Source organism: Erythrolamprus reginae, chromosome 3 (genome assembly GCF_031021105.1).
Source record: "Erythrolamprus reginae isolate rEryReg1 chromosome 3, rEryReg1.hap1, whole genome shotgun sequence".
Taxonomy (NCBI): domain Eukaryota; kingdom Metazoa; phylum Chordata; class Lepidosauria; order Squamata; family Dipsadidae; genus Erythrolamprus; species Erythrolamprus reginae.
Genome location: NC_091952.1, coordinates 24,683,671 through 24,705,243, shown reverse-complemented (window position 1 = coordinate 24,705,243; position 21,573 = coordinate 24,683,671). Strand labels below are relative to the sequence as shown.

The 21,573-nt window shown below is 42.7% G+C and overlaps 1 protein-coding gene across 1 annotated transcript in view; it reads right to left on the bottom strand.

Annotated features, from left to right (window-relative positions):
• Positions 1–2,802: 2,802 nt before the first annotated feature.
• KCNG1 (potassium voltage-gated channel modifier subfamily G member 1) overlaps positions 2,803–21,573 on the bottom strand; it is a 35,012-nt gene continuing 16,241 nt past the window's right edge. Inside the window, exons 2-3 of the mRNA XM_070744614.1 lie at positions 15,157–15,968; positions 2,803–4,240 (exon numbers count right to left, since the gene is read on the bottom strand). Coding sequence (XP_070600715.1) covers positions 3,470–4,240; positions 15,157–15,918 — 1,533 coding nt within the window. The 5' untranslated portion in view covers positions 15,919–15,968 and the 3' untranslated portion in view covers positions 2,803–3,469. The remainder of the gene's footprint in view (positions 4,241–15,156; positions 15,969–21,573) is intronic.

Genomic DNA, 21,573 nt, shown 5'->3' with positions numbered 1-21,573 from the left:
AGATAACAGAGGGGGAGAGATGGCGACCTCCTGCTAAACAGCATCATCCAGGATAAATGATGGACTCATTAGAATGCCCCAGCTGCCAAAGTCCTGGTACATTTCTTTTTGCCCTGTTTATACCAACTTCCAAAGTTTTGTGCCAGATTCCTGGCCTAAAAAAGAAGTCTGCTTCTTTGGCAAATGACAATGGCATGTAGCTTTGTGCAAAATGTTCCCGAATCCCTGTTCATCCTGGATTCTGATTGTTGGCTAATTAAACTTGCAATTCTATGTGTGCCTGCAAGCCTCAAAGACTTAATTTTGAATAAACAGGCAGATGACTGGCCTGCAGGTTGCACGTTTGAAATACTGCAGAATATGTCAAATTCTTGCTGTTGTAAACAAACAAGAGAGAGGGAGACCAACTCACGCGGTTCCGATATGCACTGTAAATTAGTATTGTCTGTCCCTATGCATCATGGTTCCTATGCATCATAATGGTTTTCTGGTTCCTTGTCTTTCAGATTTGCATGCATTTCCATTTGATGGCTTGATTTAAATAGCACTGAACTAAAAACACTGTTAAGAGTTCCCGTTTTTGTCCCAGCTATAACTGGCAGAAAATATAAACCACAATATAAACCATCACTTTCCTTCCACAAAAAGAAATCAAGTTCATTTGGAAAAAACCAAATAGTTATGTCTGGACTATATTTTTTAGGAAAACATAATGTATATTTTCTAAATTAATATATACTGTACATTTCTCTTACTTTCCTGTGCTTTCTTCTATATACTCCATGGTGATTGTTAGTGCATTCAAAACAGATGCTTACATCCGAATATGTATTTAGCAAGATACAAAATACATAACATTTAGGGAAAGTAGTGTACAAAAATAAATGTGAATTATAGAACAGTTTTAAGAAGAAACGAGGAATAGAAAAATTGGATGGATGGTTAATAAGCCATTATTAGGGGTGAAAAAACAACAGCTACCAATCTGCCTTCCATTAAGGACCTGTATACTGCATGAGTCAAAAAGAGGGCTTTGAAAATATTTACAGATCCCTGAACACAAACTGCTTCAATTTCTACCATCAAAACAACGCTGTAGAGCACTGCACCCCAGAACAACTAGGCACAAGAACAGTTTTTCCCCAAACACCATCACTCTGCTAAACAAATAATTCCCCCAACACTGTCAAACTATATACTAAGTCTGCATTTTAATCTTCTCATCCCCTCCCATAAATGACTGTATGACTGTAACTTTGTTGCTTGTATCCTTACAGTTTATATTGACTGGTTCCTAATATGATTTGATTGCTTATTTGTATGATTCTTGTTGAACGTTATCTTTTCTTTTATGTACACTTAGAGCATATGAACTAAGACAAATTCCTTATGTGTCCAATCACACTTGGCCAATAAAAAATTCTATTCTATCCTATCCTATCTTTGCCAAAATATAGTTTACCATCCATCCATTACAGTGCAACATCTTTTTCAGTACTAAAATTGTTGATTTAAGAAAATGGCAAAATTGTAGCTCTTTTGTCAGTCTGGGTAATAATTGTTACCTGCCTAGTTTGACAAACTGCAAAAGACCTTTGTCCCATGGTTTATTTTAAAATGTATTTGTTCAATAAGTAATTATGGCTGCATTCATCTAGAATACCAAAGCTTAAATTATGATTTGTAGGCTAAAATGGTTGGCTCCATAGATCACATCGAGCCACAATATTATTACTTTATGCATCATGTATAAAACCAGCCCTAGGGCATCAGCTAGGCTATCTGAGCAAAAATAGTTTATTGAATGCAAAGTCTGCATTGCAAAGGCACATGTGATGAAGTCATGTGGATTTTCTCACTGGAACCATATCCAGCTTTAAGTGGAGGGGGCTTGGGGTGTGTGGAGTGCAAGGAAGTCTTTTGCTTTGTGGCCAAGTCATGCTACAGAGTTCACCAAGCGCATAGTTTAATTCAGGCCAAGAAAAACGCTGTTTCACATTATTGGAAAACAAGCTGCTTTATGCTGGTGTGCATTACACTCAAATGAAAAAGCATATTACCTAGGAAAGATCCTTAGCTGCTTTTTAGAGTTCTATATATCTTGTTTATTTTGAAGCTTATTGTACTAAGAAAAGGCAAAGCAGGCAGCATTGTGTCTTATTAATAGTAAACCACCAGAGTAGTTATTCCCCTTTCCCTCTCTGTTTATAAATATGAAATGCTTCTAGTAATTATTACTTCTGCTCCTCTAAAGCAGTTATCATTAGTGACAAGCTAATATTTTTGGCAACTAAGCTAGACTTGATATTTTCTTCTACCCTTTAAAAAAAAATACAACCCAACACCCATGAGAACTAGGAAAGTATAATATTTCAATGCACTCTTGCTGGTTTTGCAAATTCCTACTTTTCCTTTACTATGAACACTACAGGGAATAGCAGGAAACCATTTCTGGCTACTCTAGCACAGTCAGTATCCAAGAGACAGTGAATGGGAAAATTCTACAGTGCACTCATTTATAGGCTGATAAGCATGAAGGGCATTCAAAGGTTTAAAGGGCCCTAGTTCCAACCAACCCAAGAGGAAATTGTGCAAATAGAAAACTAAGTTCCATGATGGAACTTGTAACTTGGTTATACATGAAACACTTTTCTCCCACTTGAAGGAAAGACAAAAATCTCCCATTAAAAAAAACAAAACACCAGGCTGCAAATACTCATGTGGCTGCTTAGGAACAAGCAGCTTTCTGCTCTTATTTAAATGATGCCTGGGGAAAAAAAAAAGAGAAACACCGTAAAATGATTTATTCTGATGATCTGTATCTGTTTAATGGGTTCTGCATTTGAAGTGAAATATGTCAGCAACTGAAAGAGAGAATGAGATGGAGATCTCTCCCTGCACTCTGAAGTGAACACCAACAATTTACTTTAAAACAAACAAACCAGGTTACTTTCTCTGTGAGTGCAACCCAAACTATTCCATTCCACCACAAATGATGGCGTTATACACGCAAGAAATTCACCTGGATCTCCGAAAGGTTAAAGGATACGTGTCTTGACAGAAATGAACAACAAAACTCAATTAACCAAATGATCAAACTGTTACATTCACCGTCGTTTTCTAGAGAAATGGCTCAATTTCGTTATATTACAAATATTTTCCATCGTGCATGTAACTCTACACTCTCCTCCTTCTGGCCGACAATTCTTTTCCCTTACAAATGGCTTTGTGATCTTACGTAGTAGTCCCTCCTCCTTTGTGGAGCCTGCCCAAAAGCAGTAATCTTATTTCAAGTCCTAATAATAGTGTGAATATGCATAATGGTTAAGTTCCCGTTGTCAACAATGGCTATAAGCCCTTTGCACGTTATTTGTGCAATAGGTTTCCCAAGTGTTTCCAGACGCAAATGCCAAGAGAAAAGCTACGATCCCTGCTTCCCGGCAACAGGCAGACGTAAAAACTTCCGTTATCAGACATTGCCTCTGGTCTCTGAAGACATATTCGGAAATACGTCGCTCCCCTGTGATGCGTTGCTCAACTGGGATTTGGTTTTCATTAAGAACTGCGCCCTCCTGTACATAATTCTCTCCTGCTCTTGCTTTAGCTCAATGTATGAACGGGAAAAGGTGTGGAAGATGGAAGTGACAGGGAAGGCCATGAGAAGGATGCCACTCAAGATGCTGCTCAGAGCCACCACTTGGCCTGGGATGCTTCTGGGTACCATATCGCCGTAGCCTACTGTTGTCATGGTGATGACTGCCCACCAATAGCAAGCAGGGATGCTGGTGAACTCCGGAGAGTCTGCCATCTCGTTTTCAATCACATACAAGAGGGGAGAAAAAAGTGCAATGGCTACACAAAGGAACAGCAGCAACAGTCCGAATTCACGCGTGCACCTACGAGCGGTGAGTCCCAGGGTCTGCAGACCTAGCGAATGCCTGGCGAGCCGCATGACGTAGAGAATCCTCAAGGCACGTAGTATACGGAGCACCAGGCCTACCTTATCCAGGTAGATGTTGCCAGAGCTTGGCTTTTTGTTACTACTCACTGAAGCGCTATCTAGGAGTATAGTGATATAATAGGGCAGGATGGCGATTATGTCAATTAGTGTCAGAGGGTGCCGCAGAAAAATAAATTTGCTTGGTGCCTGGATGAATCTCAAGATGAACTCCAAGGAAAACCATCCGACGCAAACCGATTCCACAATGAAAATGTTGTAGCACATCTGAGAACACTCGCCCTGGAGTCGGAAGGAAGGTTACACAATATGAGCATCATGTCACTTGGCAAATGTTACAGAAAGAGTTAAATTGTTTCCGGGACCTAGGGGAAGAGCCTTCTCTGTGGGGGGCCTGACACACTGGAATCAGCTCTCCCCGAAGATTCGCACAGCCCCCCACCCTCCTTGCCTTTTGAAAGAGTTTAAAAACTCATCTTTGTCGCCAGTCCTGGGGGCTTACTAGATCTTGCCCCTGACCAATGAATGATTTTAGTATGATTTTATTGAATGAATGCTAATGTAAGTTTTTAAAGTCAGAATTTTTAAAGATTATTTTTAAGATTATTTTTATGGATATTAATTGGATTACAATGCTGTTATGTCTTTGTATATGTTGTGAACTGGCCCAGGTCCTCGGAGAGGGGCGGCATACAAATCCAAACAAACAAACAAACAAACAAACAAACAAATGAATACAAATCCAATTAAATAAATAATTATTTAAATAAATAATTATTTAAATAAATAAATAAATAAATAAATAAATAATCCAACTGCCGCAAACCAAGGCATAGGTCAGTAGAGTGACAATTATTTCTTACATGGTTAGTGGAAAACAACAATGATAGCAAAAATGATGGACATATGACAACTGTCCCCCCTTCCTTCCCCTTCCTGCCAGCAGAAAAGCGACTGGGCAACCTATAATATAGGGCGGGAATTACAAGAGGTATACAAGGGTTTGAATATTATTTCTGCATAGGCAACTTGCTCTTAAAACAAAGCAGTTGCTAGAATTCTTCTTTCTTACTTTTCTTCAATGAACATTACATAGCAGCAAGATTGTCTGATGGTCCCTGTAGTAAGAGAAGCAATTCATGTCATCATATTTTCCAGAAGGAGTTCATCAGGAATTTAAAACAACCTCTCTTCCAAAAGGCAGATTAGAATGCAGCAAATATTCAAACAATGAAACCACCCTGCCTTATTTACTTATTTTACTGTATTCTCAACAAATGAATCTACAGTGATTTTTCCATTCTAAAACAGCATTTGGGTGGGGATAGAGAATCTAGTCTTTCCAAAAAATGCAGTAATTTATATGACATCTTTGCTACAGGGTGTTTTCTGATATGGAAAATCCTAACAATCAAGGCAGATCCCTCACCTTTCTCTGATTTTATCCAATTCAGATAGAATTGTTTGGGTGTTTCCCCTATTTATATTTTCCTGGTCCCCGAGAATGACTGTTTTAATCACTCAGAAAATAATTCCAATCCAAGATCTTACTTTTTTATTAGACCACTTGAGCTACATTCTTTCAAGAAAATTTACACACTGTCTTAATTCCTTACTGCAATTTAGCCACATTATGTGTGATTAAAATTCGGATGCATTTTCTCCTGCGTATCCACATCTCTATTCCCCCATTTCTAATCCCCATCTATTGGGAATTACATGGAAAATTCCCCTGGAAACCAGTCACATTTGTACAGTGCAACAGACAAAATAAAGAGATGAGTCTAGCAACAAATATCCAGCACCAAAATTAGCAAAATCAGTGTTAGAATACATGCTGAATTGTAATGCAGTACAAAGAAAGTACAATGCATCAGTTATAGAAGTTAAGACTGTATATAAGCTCTAAGACTGTATCAATATAATTGTGTACAGTATTATTATAATTGTGTACTGTGTACAGTTCTGGTCACCTCACCTCAAGAAGGATATAATGGAACTGGAAAAGGTGCAAAAAAGGGCAACAAGTATGATCAAGGAAATGGAGCCCCTCCCTTATGAAACCAGGTTTGGTCTCTTCAGCCTTGAAAGACGGCGTTTAAGGGGTGACTTGATCGAAGTGTATAAAATCATGCATGGGATAGAAAAAGTGGATAGAGAAAAATTATTTTCTCTATCACACAATACTAGGACGAGGGGGCACTCCCTAAAGCTCATAGGTAGGAAAGCAAGGACAAATAAAGGGAAATATTTCTTTACCCAGAGGGTCCTTGTTTTATGGAATTCACTTCCAGAAGAGGTCATGACACTTCAAGGCAGGATTAGACAGATTCATGGATGCCAAGTGTATCGGTGGTTATTGAAACGGATGTCCATGTGCCGCCTCTATGTTGGTTGAGGCAGGCAGGATTCCCTTGAGTACCATTTGTTGGGGGTCAAGGGAAAGGGAGGGGTTTGCCTTCTTTTTCTACTCAAGATCCCTATGTACAATTGGTGGGCCACTGTGTGACACAGAATGCTGGACGCGATGGGCTTTGGCCTGATTCAGCATGGCTCTTCTTATGTTCTTAATGAGGTCATCTTTCATTTTACTATCCCAGGAACTTTGTGACAGATTAAATTAGGAGACAGTGACTAGCGCAAACTCAGATTCCAAAATTCTTTGGGTTTTTTTTTTTCCTTCCTCAAATTCTTGTTGGTTACATTGCCTGAATTCCTATAGTAGCATTTATTAATGGAAAATACATTAAGCAGCCTTGCTATGCTGATGTTTACTAACCCTACTGCTTCTAACACTCTTGTATATAATATTGAGTGTGAAATGTGAAAATGCTTTCAGACAAAAATGTTAACATCCACAATTTATATTGATGGATAGGAGCAAACTCTTCGTTCTGTTTTTAAGATTTTATTAAATGAGATGTATCCCTTTTTTTAAAAAAGGCAGTTCTGAATGAACTCATAAGGATGAATGCTGGCTTGCTTTAGCCTTGGCTCTTCTATTAAATGCTGCAAAAACAGCCCCAGCACTTCAGGTAAAGAGTCTAGCGTTCGTTCGTTCGTTCGTTCGTTCGTTCGTTCGTTCATTCATTCATTATTTATTTTTTATCTATTTATCTATTGGATTTGTATGCCGCCCCTCTCCGGAGACTCGGGGCGGCTAACAGCAATAATAAAACAATGTACAATAATAATCCAATAAATACTAAAAAAGATTAAAAACCCATTAATATAAAAAACCAAACATACATACCGTATTTTCCGGCGTATAAGACGACTGGGCGTATAAGACGACCCCCTAACTTTTCCAGTTAAAATATAGAATTTGAGATATACTCGCCGTATAAGGCTACCCCTCTTCTGTACATCATAGACCTGACTGAGTCTAGGTCTATGATGTACTTGCATTGAGAAAAAAATCATTTCTGAACATGATAACACAATATTTTAATTACTAATGATGAAGATCTTATTGTTAAAATTATGAATGAATTATTTAGAGAGAGAGAGCCAAGTGGGAGCACTCTTCTGTCTATCTCTCCATATGTCTCTGTCTATCTGTCTTGTCTGCCTCTCATATTTCTCCTCACCACAATTAAGTTTATTATTATAACTCATCATAATTTGTCAACACAAAAAGGTGAACCTGGCTATTTTCCTTTCTCCTACCATCTATTCTGCAGGTATCTTTCAGTCTAACATGCAGCATGCTGACACCTATGTGAGAATCTATTATGGAATGAGAATCTGTATGTGATATCATGATATCGCAATCCAAACAGCCCATCCATTTTTTCCTCTTTCCGCACTTGTCTTTATCCTCTTGCAATGTCACTTAAACAGATTTTAACTTGTCGGGTTTACCATTAGTGACCCTGCCAATTTTCAGTACTGTGCAGTGTGCTATGATACAGAGCAGGGTGAATAATATGACCTCAGCTTTTAAAGTTATTTTAAAATGTTGCCTAAGAAATATGAAAAGATGATTCTTTTTGGAGGAAAAGTACATTTTCAATGGTTAAACATAAGAACAAATACAAACAGGCAGAAATAAATGCATCCAGTTTAACATTCAATCATTTCCCTGGCTCTTTTTATTGAAATGAACAAGTTCATACATTCAATTTTGCAACCACTAATAATGTTGGTCAAGTAGGTACAAAAATACCTGGGGAAAAGATCAAAGTCTTTCTCTCTCCCCCTCTCTCTCCCTCTCTTTCTTTCTTGCTATCTCTCTTTCTCTCTTTTTTTTTTTGCTTTCTCTCTTTCTCTCCCCCCTCTCTCCCTTCTCTTACTATCTCTTTCTCTCTCTTTCTGTCTCCCCTCTCTCCCTCTCTCTCTCCCTCTCTTGCCATCTCTTTCTCTCCCTCTCTCTTTCTCTCTCCCCCTCTTTTGCTCTCTCTTTCTCTCTTTCTTTCCCCCCTCTCTCCCTCTCTCTTTCTCTCTCCCTCTGTTGCTATCTCCCCTCTATCTTTCTCTCCCTCTCTTGCCATCTCTTTCTCTCCCTCTCTCTTTCTCTCTCTCCCTCTCTTGCTATCTCTTTCTCTCTTTCTTTCCCCCCTCTCTCCCTCTCTCTTTCTCTCTCTCCCTCTGTTGCTTTCCCCCCTCTATCTTTCTCCCTCTCCCTCTCTTGCTATCTCTTTCTTTCTCTTTCTGCCCCCTCTCCCTCTCTCTTTCTCCTTCTCTTTCTCCCTCTGTTGCTATCCCCCCTCTCTCTTTCTCTCTGTCCCTCTGTTGCTAACCCCCCCCTCTCTCTCCCTCTCTTGCTATCTCTTTCTTTCTCTTTCTGCCCCCTCTCCCTCTCTCTTTCTCCTTCTCTTTCTCCCTCTGTTGCTATCCCCCCTCTCTCTTTCTCTCTGTCCCTCTGTTGCTAACCCCCCCTCTCTCTCCCTCTCTTGCTATCTCTTTCTCTCCCCCCCTCTCTCACGGAACTGAGGCACGGACGGCGGCGTGTGGGCGAGCCTGCGCTTTGCGCAGGCTCGCCCAGCTGGGAGGCGGTGTTCGCGCCCCCCCAGCTGAAACTGACGTCCGGCCGGAGCGATTCTTCCCCGGCCGGACAGGCAGCGTTTGAGCGAGCCTGCGCTCCGTTCAGGCTCGCCCAGCTGGGAGGCGGTGTTCGCGCCCCCCCCCAGCTGAAACTGACGTCCGGCCGGGGCGATTCTTCCCCGGCCGGACAGGCAGCGTGTGAGCGAGCCTGCGCTCCGTTCAGGCTCGCCCAGCTGGGAGGCGGTGTTCTCGCCCCCCCCCAGCTGAAACTGACGTCCGGCAGGGGCGATTCTTCCCCGGCCGGACAGGCACGCTTGTGCTGCCAAAGGCAGCGTGTGGGCGAGTCTGAGCGGAGCGCAGGCTCGCCCAGCTGGGAGGCGGTGTTCTCGCCCCCCCCAGCTGAAACTGACGTCCGGCCGGGGCGATTCTTCCCCGGCCGGACAGGCACGCTTGTGCTGCCGAAGGCAGCGTGTGGGCGAGTCTGAGCGGAGCGCAGGCTCGCCCAGCTGGGAGGCGGTGTTCTCGCCCCCCCCCCAGGCTGAAACTGACGTCCGGCCAGGGCGATTCTTCCCCGGCCGGACAGGCACGCTTGTGCTGCCGAAGGCAGCGTGTGGGCGAGTCTGAGCGGAGCGCAGGCTCGCCCAGCTGGGAGGCGGTGTTCTGGCCCCCCCCCCAGCTGAAACTGACGTCCGGCCGGGGCGATTCTTCCCCGGCCGGACAGGCACGCTTGTGCTGCCGAAGGCAGCGTGTGGGCGAGTCTGAGCGGAGCGCAGGCTCGCCCAGCTGGGAGGCGGTGTTCTGGCCCCCCCCAGCTGAAACTGATGTCCGGCCGGGGCGATTCTTCCCCGGCCGGACAGGCACGCTTGTGCTGCCGAAGGCAGCGTGTGGGCAAGTCTGAGCAGAGCGCAGGCTCGCCCAGCTGGGAGGCGGTGTTCTCGCCCCCCCCCCAGCTGAAACTGACGTCCGGCAGGGGCGATTCTTCCCCGGCCGGACAGGCACGCTTGTGCTGCCAAAGGCAGCGTGTGGGCGAGTCTGAGCGGAGCGCAGGCTCGCCCAGCTGGGAGGCGGTGTTCTGGGCCCCCCCCCCCCAGCTGAAACTGACGTCCGGCTGGGGCGATTCTTCCCCGGCCGGACAGGCACGCTTGTGCTGCCAAAGGCAGCGTGTGGGCGAGCCTGAGCGCAGCGCAGGCTCGCCCAGCTGGGAGGCGGTGTTCTCGCCCCTCCCAGCGATCGCAAATATCGGCGCCACTGTCCTATATCCGGCGTACAAGACGACCCCCCACTTTGGAAAAGATTTTCAGGGGTTAAAAAGTCGTCTTATACGCCGGAAAATACGGTACATACATACCATGCATAGAATTGTAAAGACCCAGGGGGAAAGAGCATCTCAATTCCCCCATGCCTGGCGGCAGAGGTGGGTTTTAAATAGCTTACGAAAGGCAAAGAGGGTGGGGGCAATTCTAATCTCTGGGGGGAGTTGGTTCCAGAGGGTCGGGGCAGCCACAGAGAAGGCTCTTCCCCTGGGTCCCGCCAAGCAGCATTGTTTAGTTGACGGGACCCGGAGAAGACCCACTCTGTGGGACCTAACCGGTCGCTGGAATTCGTGCAGCAGAAGACGGTCAACTGAATGGGAGTTAAGTACAGTGTTCACTTGACTTTCGCGGGTCCGACATTCATGAAAAGTCTATACCACGTTTTTTTTTTAAAAAAAAATTTAAAAATACTACGTGGTTTTTTCTACACCACGGTTTTCCCCGCCCGTAACGTCATACATCATCGACAAATTATTGTTAATAAATAATTATGTTAATAAATATCAGGATTATTAAGTATCTTTTTCACCAGTAATAATGGTGAGTAATAATCTAAAGATTGTTAAAGGAATGGGAAATTGTAATTTAGGGGTTTAAATATTAGGAGATGTCCTGCGATACTGTTCATAGCCAAAAATAGTGTAATTACTTCCGCATCTCTACTTCGCGGAAATTTGATTTTCATGGGCGGTCTTGGAACGCATCCCCAGCGAAAGTCAAGGGAACACTGGACCTCTATTCTCAATACACCTAAACCAAGTTGAGAGACAGGAAGCAAAAGTGGAAACCCAAATTCAATTCCAAAGAAGTACATTCCCCAGGGAAGTGGAGGAGAAAAGAGGTCAGCTCAACATAGAAATGCATGCTTGCAGGCATTGTAAATCTATCCCCATTCATTTAGTTCTTGACTTACATCAGTTCATTTAGTGACTGTCTGTAGTTAAACTGAAAAATAGTGACTTATAACTGTTTTTCACAATGAACACTTTTATTGGTATTTATTTATTTATTTGATTTGTATTTTTATAGCATCATGTGATCAGAATTGTCCTGGGGTCATGTGGTCTCCTCTTTTTGTGACCTGCTCACAAGCAAAATCAATGGAGAAGCCAGATTCATTTTAGAACCATGTGAATAACTGAATAACTGGAGGGATTCACTTAACATCTGCAGCAAGGAAGGTCACAAAATAGTGCAAAATTCACCTAATAGCTATGTCGCTTAGCAAGAAAAAATGTTAGCCTCAACTGTGTTAATAAGTTGAGAACTTCCTATAGAACTATCCATTTTGCTGCTGTGAGTTCTGGGGGTCCCTATTATTTGGCAACTTGCCAGGTTATAATTGGGAGAGAAAAATAAGGGACAGTCATTTAGTGACCATTCAAAGTTAAAATGGCAGTGAAAAAAAGTGACTTCTTCTTCTTCTTCTTCTTCTTCTTCTTCTTCTTATTATTATTATTATTATTATTATTATTATTATTATTAATTAGATTTGTATGCCGCCCCTCTCCGTAGACTCGGGGCGGCTTACAGCAATGATAAAAACAATATATAATAACAAATCTAATAGTTAGAATCTAAAATAACAATAATACATTTAAAAAGTCTAAAAAACAAACATGCAATCATATCATACACAAAAAACTACATAGGCAGGGGGAGATGTTTCAGTTCCCCCACGCTTGACGGCAGAGGTGAGTTTTAAGGAGTTTACGAAAGGCAAGGAGGGTTGGGGGCAATTCTAATCTCTGGAGGGAGCTGATTCCAGAGGGTCGGAGCCGCTACAGAGAAGGCTCTTCCCCTGGGTCCGCCAAACGATATTGTTTGGTTGATGGGACCTGGAGAAGGCCAACTCTGTGGGACCTAACCGGTCGCTGGGATTCGTGCGGCAGAAGGCGGTCTCGCAGATACCCTGGTCCGGTGCCATGAAGGGCTTTATAGGTGATGACCAACACTTTGAATTGTGACCGGAAACTGATCGGCAACCAATGCAGACTGCGGAGTGTTGGAGTAACATGGGCATATTTGGGGAAGCCCATGATTGCTCTCGCAGCTGCATTCTGCATGATCTGAAGTTTCCGAATACTCTTCAAAGGTAGCCCCAAGTAGAGAGCGTTGCAGTAGTCGAGCCTCAAGGTGATGAGGGCATGAGTGACTGTGAGCAGTGACTCCCGGTCCAAATAGGGCCGCAACTGGTGCACCAGGCGAACGCCCTCCTCGCCACAGCTGAAAGATGTTTCTCTAATGTGAGCTGTGGATCGAGGAGGACGCCCAAGTTGCGGACCCTCTCCGAGGGGGTCAATAATTCCCCCCCCCCAGGGTGATGGACGGACAGATGGAATTGTTCTTGGGAGGCAAAACCCACAGCCACTCCGTCTTATCAGGGTTGAGTTTGAGTCTGTTGACACCCATCCAGGCCCCAACAGCCTCCAAACACCGGCACATCACTTCCACTGCTTCGTTGACTGGACATTGGGTGGAGATGTAAATCTGGGTATCATCAGCGTACTGAAGATACCTCACCACATGCCGTTGGATGATCTCATCCAGCGGTTTCATGTAGATATTAAATAGCAGGGTGGAGAGGACTGACCCCTGAGGCACCCCACAAGGGAGAGACCTTGGCGTTGACCTCTGACCCCCCTACTAACACCGACTGTGACCGACCAGAGAGGTAGGAGGAGAACTACTGAAGAACAGTGCCACCCACTCCCAACCCCTCCAGGTGGCGCAGAAGGATACAATGGTCGATGGTCGACTTATGACCATTTTCCACCCTAACAACCTTTTGCAGCCTCCCCATGCTCATGTGATCCGGATTGAGATACTGTATACTGAGCGGTCATGGGTCTTCCCAGATATACCCATGTTTCATCAACACTCAACACATTGGTTGCCGATTAGTTTCTGGACATACTTCAAAGTGTTGGTGATGACCTATAAAGCCCTACATGGCATTGGATCAGATTACTTACGGGACCGCCTTCTGCTGCATATATCCCAGCAGACGATTAGGTCCCACAGAGTTGGCCTTCTTCAGGTCCTGTCGACCAAACAATGTCATCTGGCGGGGCCTAGGGGAAGAGCCTTCTCTTTGGTGGCCCTAGCCCTTTGGAATCAACTCCCTCTGGAGATTCGAACTGCCCCAATCCTCCTCGCCTTCCACAAGAACCTTAAGACTATCTATGTCACCAGGCATGGGGCAACTAGTATATCCCCCTTTCTGACGATTAAAAGTTATGTGTAGTGTCGTTTGTTTTTAAGATAATGGGTTTCAGTTACAGTTTTAATTATTAGATTTGTATCTGTATTGTTTTATTGTTGTTGTGAGCCACCCTGAGTCTTTGGAGAGGGGTGGCATACAAGCCTAATAAATTATTATTATTACTATTATTATTATATAATTATTTTTATACTCTACTATATTGGTTGGTGTTATTGGCTGAACAACCACCACTGCCACATGTATTCTGTTTCTAAATTTGGTATTCTAACATTGGTGTGTTCCCAGTGTGGAATGCTAACAGGTACTAATACCTCACGTGATCTTGATTATATCACGCTGTTAGTACAACCTAGGACTGCATGGGCATTTTTGGTGGCTGCTGCACACTGCTGGCTCATGTTTAACTGACTGTCCAAGATCCCTCTCTCAATGACTGTGACCAAACTGGTGGTTTGCATAAAAAGCTGACCAAAAGGGTGAGCAACACTTTTATTCCCTTAAAAAGATTCATTCATTCATTCATTCATTCATTCATTCATTCATTCATTCATTCATTCATTCATTCATTCATTCATTGGATTGATATGCCGCCCCACTCCAAGAACTTGGGGCGGCTTACAACATATCAAAACAATATACAATATAAATACAGTGATACCTCATCTTACAAACATAATTGGTTCAGGGATGAGGTTCTTAAGGTGAAAAGTTTGTAAGACGAAACAATGTTTCCCATAGGAATCAATGGAAAAGCGATTAATGCGTGCAAGCTCAAAATTCACCCCTTTTGCCAGCTGAAGCGCCCGTTTTGGTACTGCTGGGATTCCCCTGTGGCTCCCCTGCACGGGAAACCCCACCTCCGGACTTCTGTGTTTTTGTGATGCTGCAGGGGAATCCCAGCAGGGAAATCCCAGCATCACAAAAATGGGCGCTTTGCTGGCAATGGAAGTCCAGAGGTGGGGTTTCCCAGAAAAGAGAGCATCAGTGAAATCGCAGTATCGCAAAAACACCGAAGTCCTCGAAACCCCACCCCTGGAACTCTTTGTTTTTGCGATGCTGCAATTTCACTGAGGCTCCCCTCGCTGGGAAACCCCAACCTTCCGTTGCCAGTGAAGTGCCCATTTAAACGGGTGCTTTGCTGGCAACGGAAGTCCGGAGGCGGGGCATCCCAACATCGCTAGTGGGTTTGTAAGGTGAAAATAGTTTGTAAGAAGAGGCAAAAAAATCTTAAACCCCGGGTTTGTATCTCGAAAAGTTTGTATGACGAGCCGTTTGTAAGACGAGGTATCACTGTATCTAAAAATCCAATTAAGTTAACTAATTATTTAAAAACCCTAATAACATTTTAAAAACACTCATTCCCATTCAAACCGCAAGCATACCTACATTCGTTGCCCACGGGGCTAGAGTCTAATGGCCCCAAGCCTGGTGGCATAGATGAGTCTTTAGACTTTTATGGGAGGTGGGGGCAGTACAAATCTTTGGGGGGAACTGATTCCAGAGAACCGGGGTCCCCACAGAGAAGGCTCTTCCTCTAGGTCCCGCCAAGCGACATTGTCTAGTTGACGGGACCTGGAGAAGGCCGACTCTGTCGGACCTAACCGGTCACTGGGATTCATAATTCCAGATAATTAAATAATTTCAGACACCCCTCCCCCTCACACACAACTTACTCGTTCCTCTTCTTCTCGTAACCCAGGCATGGTGCTGATGGACAGATTAACTGCCGTGACTGTCACAAAGAGGACTGATAAACAGGCGAACACTTTCCCGGGGATCCCTGACTGAGGCTTCTCCACCATGTCCTGTAACTTCTTCATGCACAGGCTGCCTTTTGACTCTGCCGCTGTTGCCTCCGAGGGGTTTTCGTACTCCCCAAACTCATCCTCCGTTTCGTTCATTTCCGCAAATTCCTCCATCTTCTGGAGGTATTTCTTTTTACAGCACCACTCTAGGCTGTCCTCCTCGATGCCCCAGTAAAGCAGCTCTTCTTGGAAGGAGAGAGCGCACATCTCCCGCAAGAGCCGGAGCTTCCCTGCCCGCAGAAAAGTCAAGATGGTCCTAAACGCTCCCGGGTTGCGATCGAAGAAGAACTCGTTGCAAGTCACGTCGTAATCGTCGCAAATATTGAGGATGTCGTCAAAATTGTTACAGAATTTCAGCTGTCCCAAGCGAGTCATGGGGAACTCATCGAGCGTGGTCCAGGGGAGCAAGTATTTAAAGCCGCCCACGTTAATGATGATGTGGTGCTTCCTTTCTTCCGGGTGGACACTTTCATAGAGGTCTTTGCCAGGGTGAAGACGCTTGGCTCTTTGGTAGAAGACCCCTTTCAGAGTTTCTCTTTCGGCAAATAAAGGGTGGTTGAAGGAGACATCTGAAGCACAGCTGAGGGCACTGTAGTCATAGTCTGAATTTTCTCCTGGGAGGAGAGTCATCTTGATCACCAGGCTACTTCACATCACTTTAGGGCTCCAGTTACAAATTTCTAAAATGAAGATGGGGAAACAAAGCATCAGTTATTATTCATTCATTCATTCATTCATTCATAAGATATACAAGATAGCAGGTAGTAGTAGTAGTAGTAGAGTGTTCCCTCGATTTTTGCGGGTTCGAACTTCGCAAAAAGTCTATACCACGGTTTTTCAAAAATATTAATTAAAAAATACTTTCCAGTTTTTTCCCCTATACCACGGTTTTTCCCGCCCGATGACGTCATATGTCATCGCCAAACTTTCGTCCGCCTTTAATAAATATATTTTTAAATAAACTTTTAATAAATAAACATGGTGAGTAATAATCTAAATGGTTGCTAAGGGAATGGGAAATGGTAATTTAGGGGTTTAATGTGTTAAGGGAAGGCTTGTGATACTGCTCATAGCGAAAAATAGTGTATTTACTTCCGCATCTCTACTTAGCTGAAATTCAACTTTCGTGGGAGGTCTCGGAACGCATCCCCCGCGAAAATTGAGGGAACACAGTAGTAGTAGTAATAGTAGTAGTAGTAGTAGTAATAATTAATAATTTATTAATTTACATGCTGCCCCTCTCCGAGGCCTGTTGGTATAAACATAAACATAGACAAAATAAATACAGATAGACGAGGGCAGTAGGACAGGGATGGCAGGCACCCTGGTGCACTTATGCGTGCCCCTTACACACCTCTTAGGAATGGGGTGAGGACGGCAGTACACAATCTAATGTTAAACGTTTGGGGGTCTGGGGAAGAAACCACAGTCAGGTAGTGCATTCCAAGCACTGACCACTCTGTTGCTGAAGTCATGTTTTCTGCAGTCCAAGTTTCGAGCGGTTTACATTGAGTTTGAATCTATTGTGTGCTCGAGGATTGTTGCAGTTGAAAGTGAAGTATTCATTGACAAGGCAGGACTTGTGGTAGATGATTTTATGAACTACATTTAGATAAGATCGAAGGTGACATAGCTCTAAGCTACCTAAGCCCCAAATTTCAAGTCTGGTGGAATAAGGTATTCTGTTGCAAGTGGAGGAGTGCTGGAGAATTAACCCCATACAATTTTTGTTATTGGGGAAGGGAGGGATTATTTGCATGGGATTTGAACAACAACACAAAAAATAAAAATTGAACTATGGAAACAGTGAACTATTGGAAAACATTTTTACATCCTTTATGTATGGTCTGTTAGAAGACTGACAGCAGAAAAAGACCTCAAGATCCATCTAGTCTGCCCTTACACTATTTTCTGTTTTTTATCTTAGGATGGATATATGTTTATTCCAGGCACGTTTAAATTCAGTTACTGTGGATTTACCAACCACGTCTGCTGGAAGTTTGTTCCAAGGATCTACTACTCTTTCAGTAAAATAATATTTTCTCATGTTGCTTTTGATATTTCCCCCAACTAACTTCAGATTGTGCCCCCTTGTTCTTGTGTTCACTTTCCTATTAAAAACACTTCCCTCCTGAACCTTATTTAACCCTTTAACATATTTAAATGTTTCGATCATGTCCCCCCTTTTCCTTCTGTCCTCCAGACTATACAGATTGAGTTCATTAACTCTTTCCTGATACGTTTTATGCTTAAGACTTTCCACCATTCTTGTAGCCCCTCTTTGGACCCGTTCAATTTTGTCAGTTGAACGGGTCCAAATCTTTTTATAATAAGGGTTTTAAATTGTTTTTAACATTAGATTTGTACATGATGTATTGTTGTTGTGAGCTGCTTCGAGTCCTTGGAGAGGGGCGGCATACAAATCTAATAAATTATCATTATTACTATCCTCCTTCTAGTTATTTTAGTTGCTTATCAAAATCTCGCAAGGCCTCATATAAATATCATGAAGATGCATGAGATGTATTTATTTATTTATTTATTTATTTATTTATTTATTTAATTCGACTTCTACGTAGCCCAATCCCAAAGTAGTCAGGGAGGCTTACAACAATATGAAAATACAAATTGCAATAATAAAGATGTCAAATATAAATATTAAAACGATAAACACCAGTTATAAAACCCACAACTCAAACAATCCAATCAACACACATGCCTACCATTCAATACAATTCATTACAGATGTAAATGTTCATGGCGCCCAGGCCTGCCGGTAAAGCCAGGTCTTCGCAGACTTTTGGAAGGCCAGTAGGGTGGGAGCAGTACGGATATCGGGGGGAGGTGGTTCCATAGAGCCGGGGCGGCCACAGAGAAGGCCCTCCCCCATAGCCCCGTCAACCTGCTTAGTCGATGGGACCTGGAGAAGGCTTAGTCGATGGGACCTGGAGAAGGCCAACCCTGTGGGATCTTATTGATCCCTGGAAGGTATGCGGCATGAAATCCCACCTATTTTTATTGTTTTATTTGGAGTTCATGGATGCTTCGAGGGAATATTACGGGAACTTTGGCAACGCCATTGCAATCGGGCAGATGACTGATGTACATATAATATGAAATGGAAATAATTCAGAAGGGTAAAAGAAGTCCTTGCAGACTTTATCTCACTTTCAAGGCCATTGGGGCAACGCTGTTTGAAAACATTTCCGTGGTCATGTGGCCAGCATTGTCACACTGAATATTGACAGCCTCAGAGACATTCAGAGACATCCAGTAATTAAATAGTTAACTGTGTGTTTGTGTTTTATTAGGTCCTCCTACCATGATGTAAAATCCTGCCACGTCATTATACCTCATATCCGTCTTTATCCTTTTCTCCATATTTGCTAGTCATTCCTGTCTTAGCAGCCATAATGTGAAGATGTATTTTTCATTTGTCCCTCGTGACATATTTACTTTTCTACTTTTGTAACAAAAATAAATCTTGCTTTAAGAACAAATGTCTGAGCTCTCAATCCATCACCTCCAGGATGATTTAAGGTTCAAACGGACTTTAATTACGCTCATCCTGACAAGCATGATATCGTAGAGTGCTATTACCTTCCCACTGAAGTGATACCTATTTATCTACTCGCATTTGCATGCTTTCGAACTGCCAGGTTGGTGGAAGCTGGAGTGACGATGGGAGCTCACCCCTTCCTGTGGTGCTCAGGTCTTAAGCCTAGGCTGCTGACTTTTTAACTGACAAGCCCAGTTCTTTAACCACTGAGCCACTGTGTCGCTCCGTTTATAGGAATATGCAAATAAAATTATATAAAATATTTGATATGGGAATTGATCGGGGAGGGAAGAATGATGGAAAAATAGCAAATATATGCTGGAATCAATGTTGGTCTCTTATAAGAAGATGAATTCTGAGGCTGTGCCAGGCAGATGCCAGGTTAGGAGAGTAGCTAATAGCACCTAGAAGAGGGATGACACTAATAAATCTTGTTTCTAGATTTAGAGCCCTTAATTGATGTTATAATGAATGAAGTCACTAATGCAGGCTCATTAATAATATATGGTTATATTAGTCATTAATTCTTGCTAGGTTCACTGTCTGGGGGTTGAAGTCTCTTTGCGGAACGTTTTTCCCTCCATCACACCATTTCTTATGGTGAAATTTATTGTGCAGTACTGTACAATAGTCAAGGTATGGTGCTATTTTCCACTGTACAATTTTCTGGGTGCGGAAACTAATTCTATGGGGGAGGGGGGAAGTGCTATTGGTCCTAAAACAATAAATTGTTCATGGTGGTGCACTAGGATTATTCAAATTCTGTGATCAAGTTTCAAATTTCAAGTTTTATTGGATTTATATGCCGCCCCTCTCCAAAAACTAGGGGCGGCTAACAACAATATACATCCTCCTTTTTAAGTAAAATTACATACTGTAATATGTCTTTTTAAAACATTTTGCAAATCTTATTATGATATACATCATTGGTTGTGCCTGTCATGAGGAATACTGATTGACCCTTAGAAATTTCATTTAGTGATTCTTCCAACATTTTACTAAGTATTGCTTCCATAATCTGAAATGTATCTCTGCAAAAGTCCCAGAGACCTATAAGGTCCCACAGAGTTGGCCTTCTCCGGGTCCCGTCGACTAAACGATGTCCCGTCGACTAAACAATGGCGGGCTCCAGGGGAAGAGCCTTCTCTGTGGCGGCCCCCGCCCCCTGGAACCAACTCTCCCCGGAGATTAGAACTGCCCCCACCCTTCGTGTCTTTCGTAAACTACTCAAGACTCACTTATACCACCAGGCATGGGGGAGTTGAGACACCTTTCCCCCAGGCTTATTTTTATACTTTTATATTGGTATGAATGTGCTGTTTGTTTGTTTTTAAAATAATGATAGGGTTTTATATGTTTTTAAATTTGTTTTAGATTTGTTCCACTGCTATATTGTTTTTATTACTGTTGTGAGCCGCCCCAAGTCTTCGGAGAGGGGCGGCATACAAATCTAATAAATAATAATAATAATAATAATAATAATAATAATAATAATAAAAGTACTAATTTTTAAATAACCAAAGATTATTAGAAAAGATAAATTGTGAGGTTAACATATCCTGTAGCTCTTCTGTACAAATACAGAAATACAAACTTATGAACCTTAATTGGAAAATATAAAACATGGGACGCACTATTTGAAAGAAGCTTATTAATTTTTCAGATTTGCAGATTAGCCTTGGCCCTATCATTTCTTCAGGCTGGTGGCTAGGTGAAACAGTAATTTATTCTGGTGATCCATCTTGCTGGCATTTTCTTCTGAAAGAAACAGATGATTCGTATCTCTACCAGCTTCTGAATGAGCATTAGAAGTATTTCTCATATCATTTTTCAACACCACGTCCAAATCAGTAGACCAACGCAATGCTGTAGAACTAATATACTTGGACTTCAGTAAAGATTTTGATAAGGTAGATCACAATCTCCTTAGGAAAAAACAGGGTAGATTATAACACATGTAGAAGGATAAACAGTTGATTGACCAACAGCACTGAACAAGTTGTCCTCAATGGCTCCAAATCCACATGGAAGGAGGCAGGCAGTGGGGTACCACAGGGTTCAGTCCTGGGCCCTGTGCTCTTCAACATTTTCATCAATGACCTAGATGAGGGAACAGAGGGGGAACTAATCAAATTTGCACAAGACACCTAACTGGCTGGGGTAGCCAATACCCTATAGGATAGGCTCAAAATACAGAAGGACCTAGATAGATTAACACTGTGGGCCCAAACTAACAAAATGATATTGAATCTGTTGCACTGCTGGTTTTTTTCTCTTATTTCTGCCAACTTTCTCTTATTTATTTATTTTATTTATTCATTTGTCCAATAAACAAATACATAGGAAGAAAATAGACATGTGGTAATATATATAAGGGTAAAAGTGAACTTAGAGGAGAGGATATATGAAAGGAAGAGAATATATAAGATAGGTGAAAGAAAGGAAAGGCAATTGGACAGGGGACGAAAGGCACACCAGTGCACTTATGTACGCCCCTTACTGGCCTCTTAGGAACCTGGAGAGGTCAATCGTGGAGAGTCTAAGGGAGAAATGTTGGGGGTTAGGGGTTGACACAATTGAGTCCGGTAATGAGTTCCATGCTTCAATAACTTGATTGTTGAAATCATATTTTTTACAGTCAAGTTTGGATCGGTTCGTATTAAGTTTGAATCTGTTGCGTGCTCTTGTGTTATTGCGGTTGAAGCTGAAGTAGTCATTGACCGGTA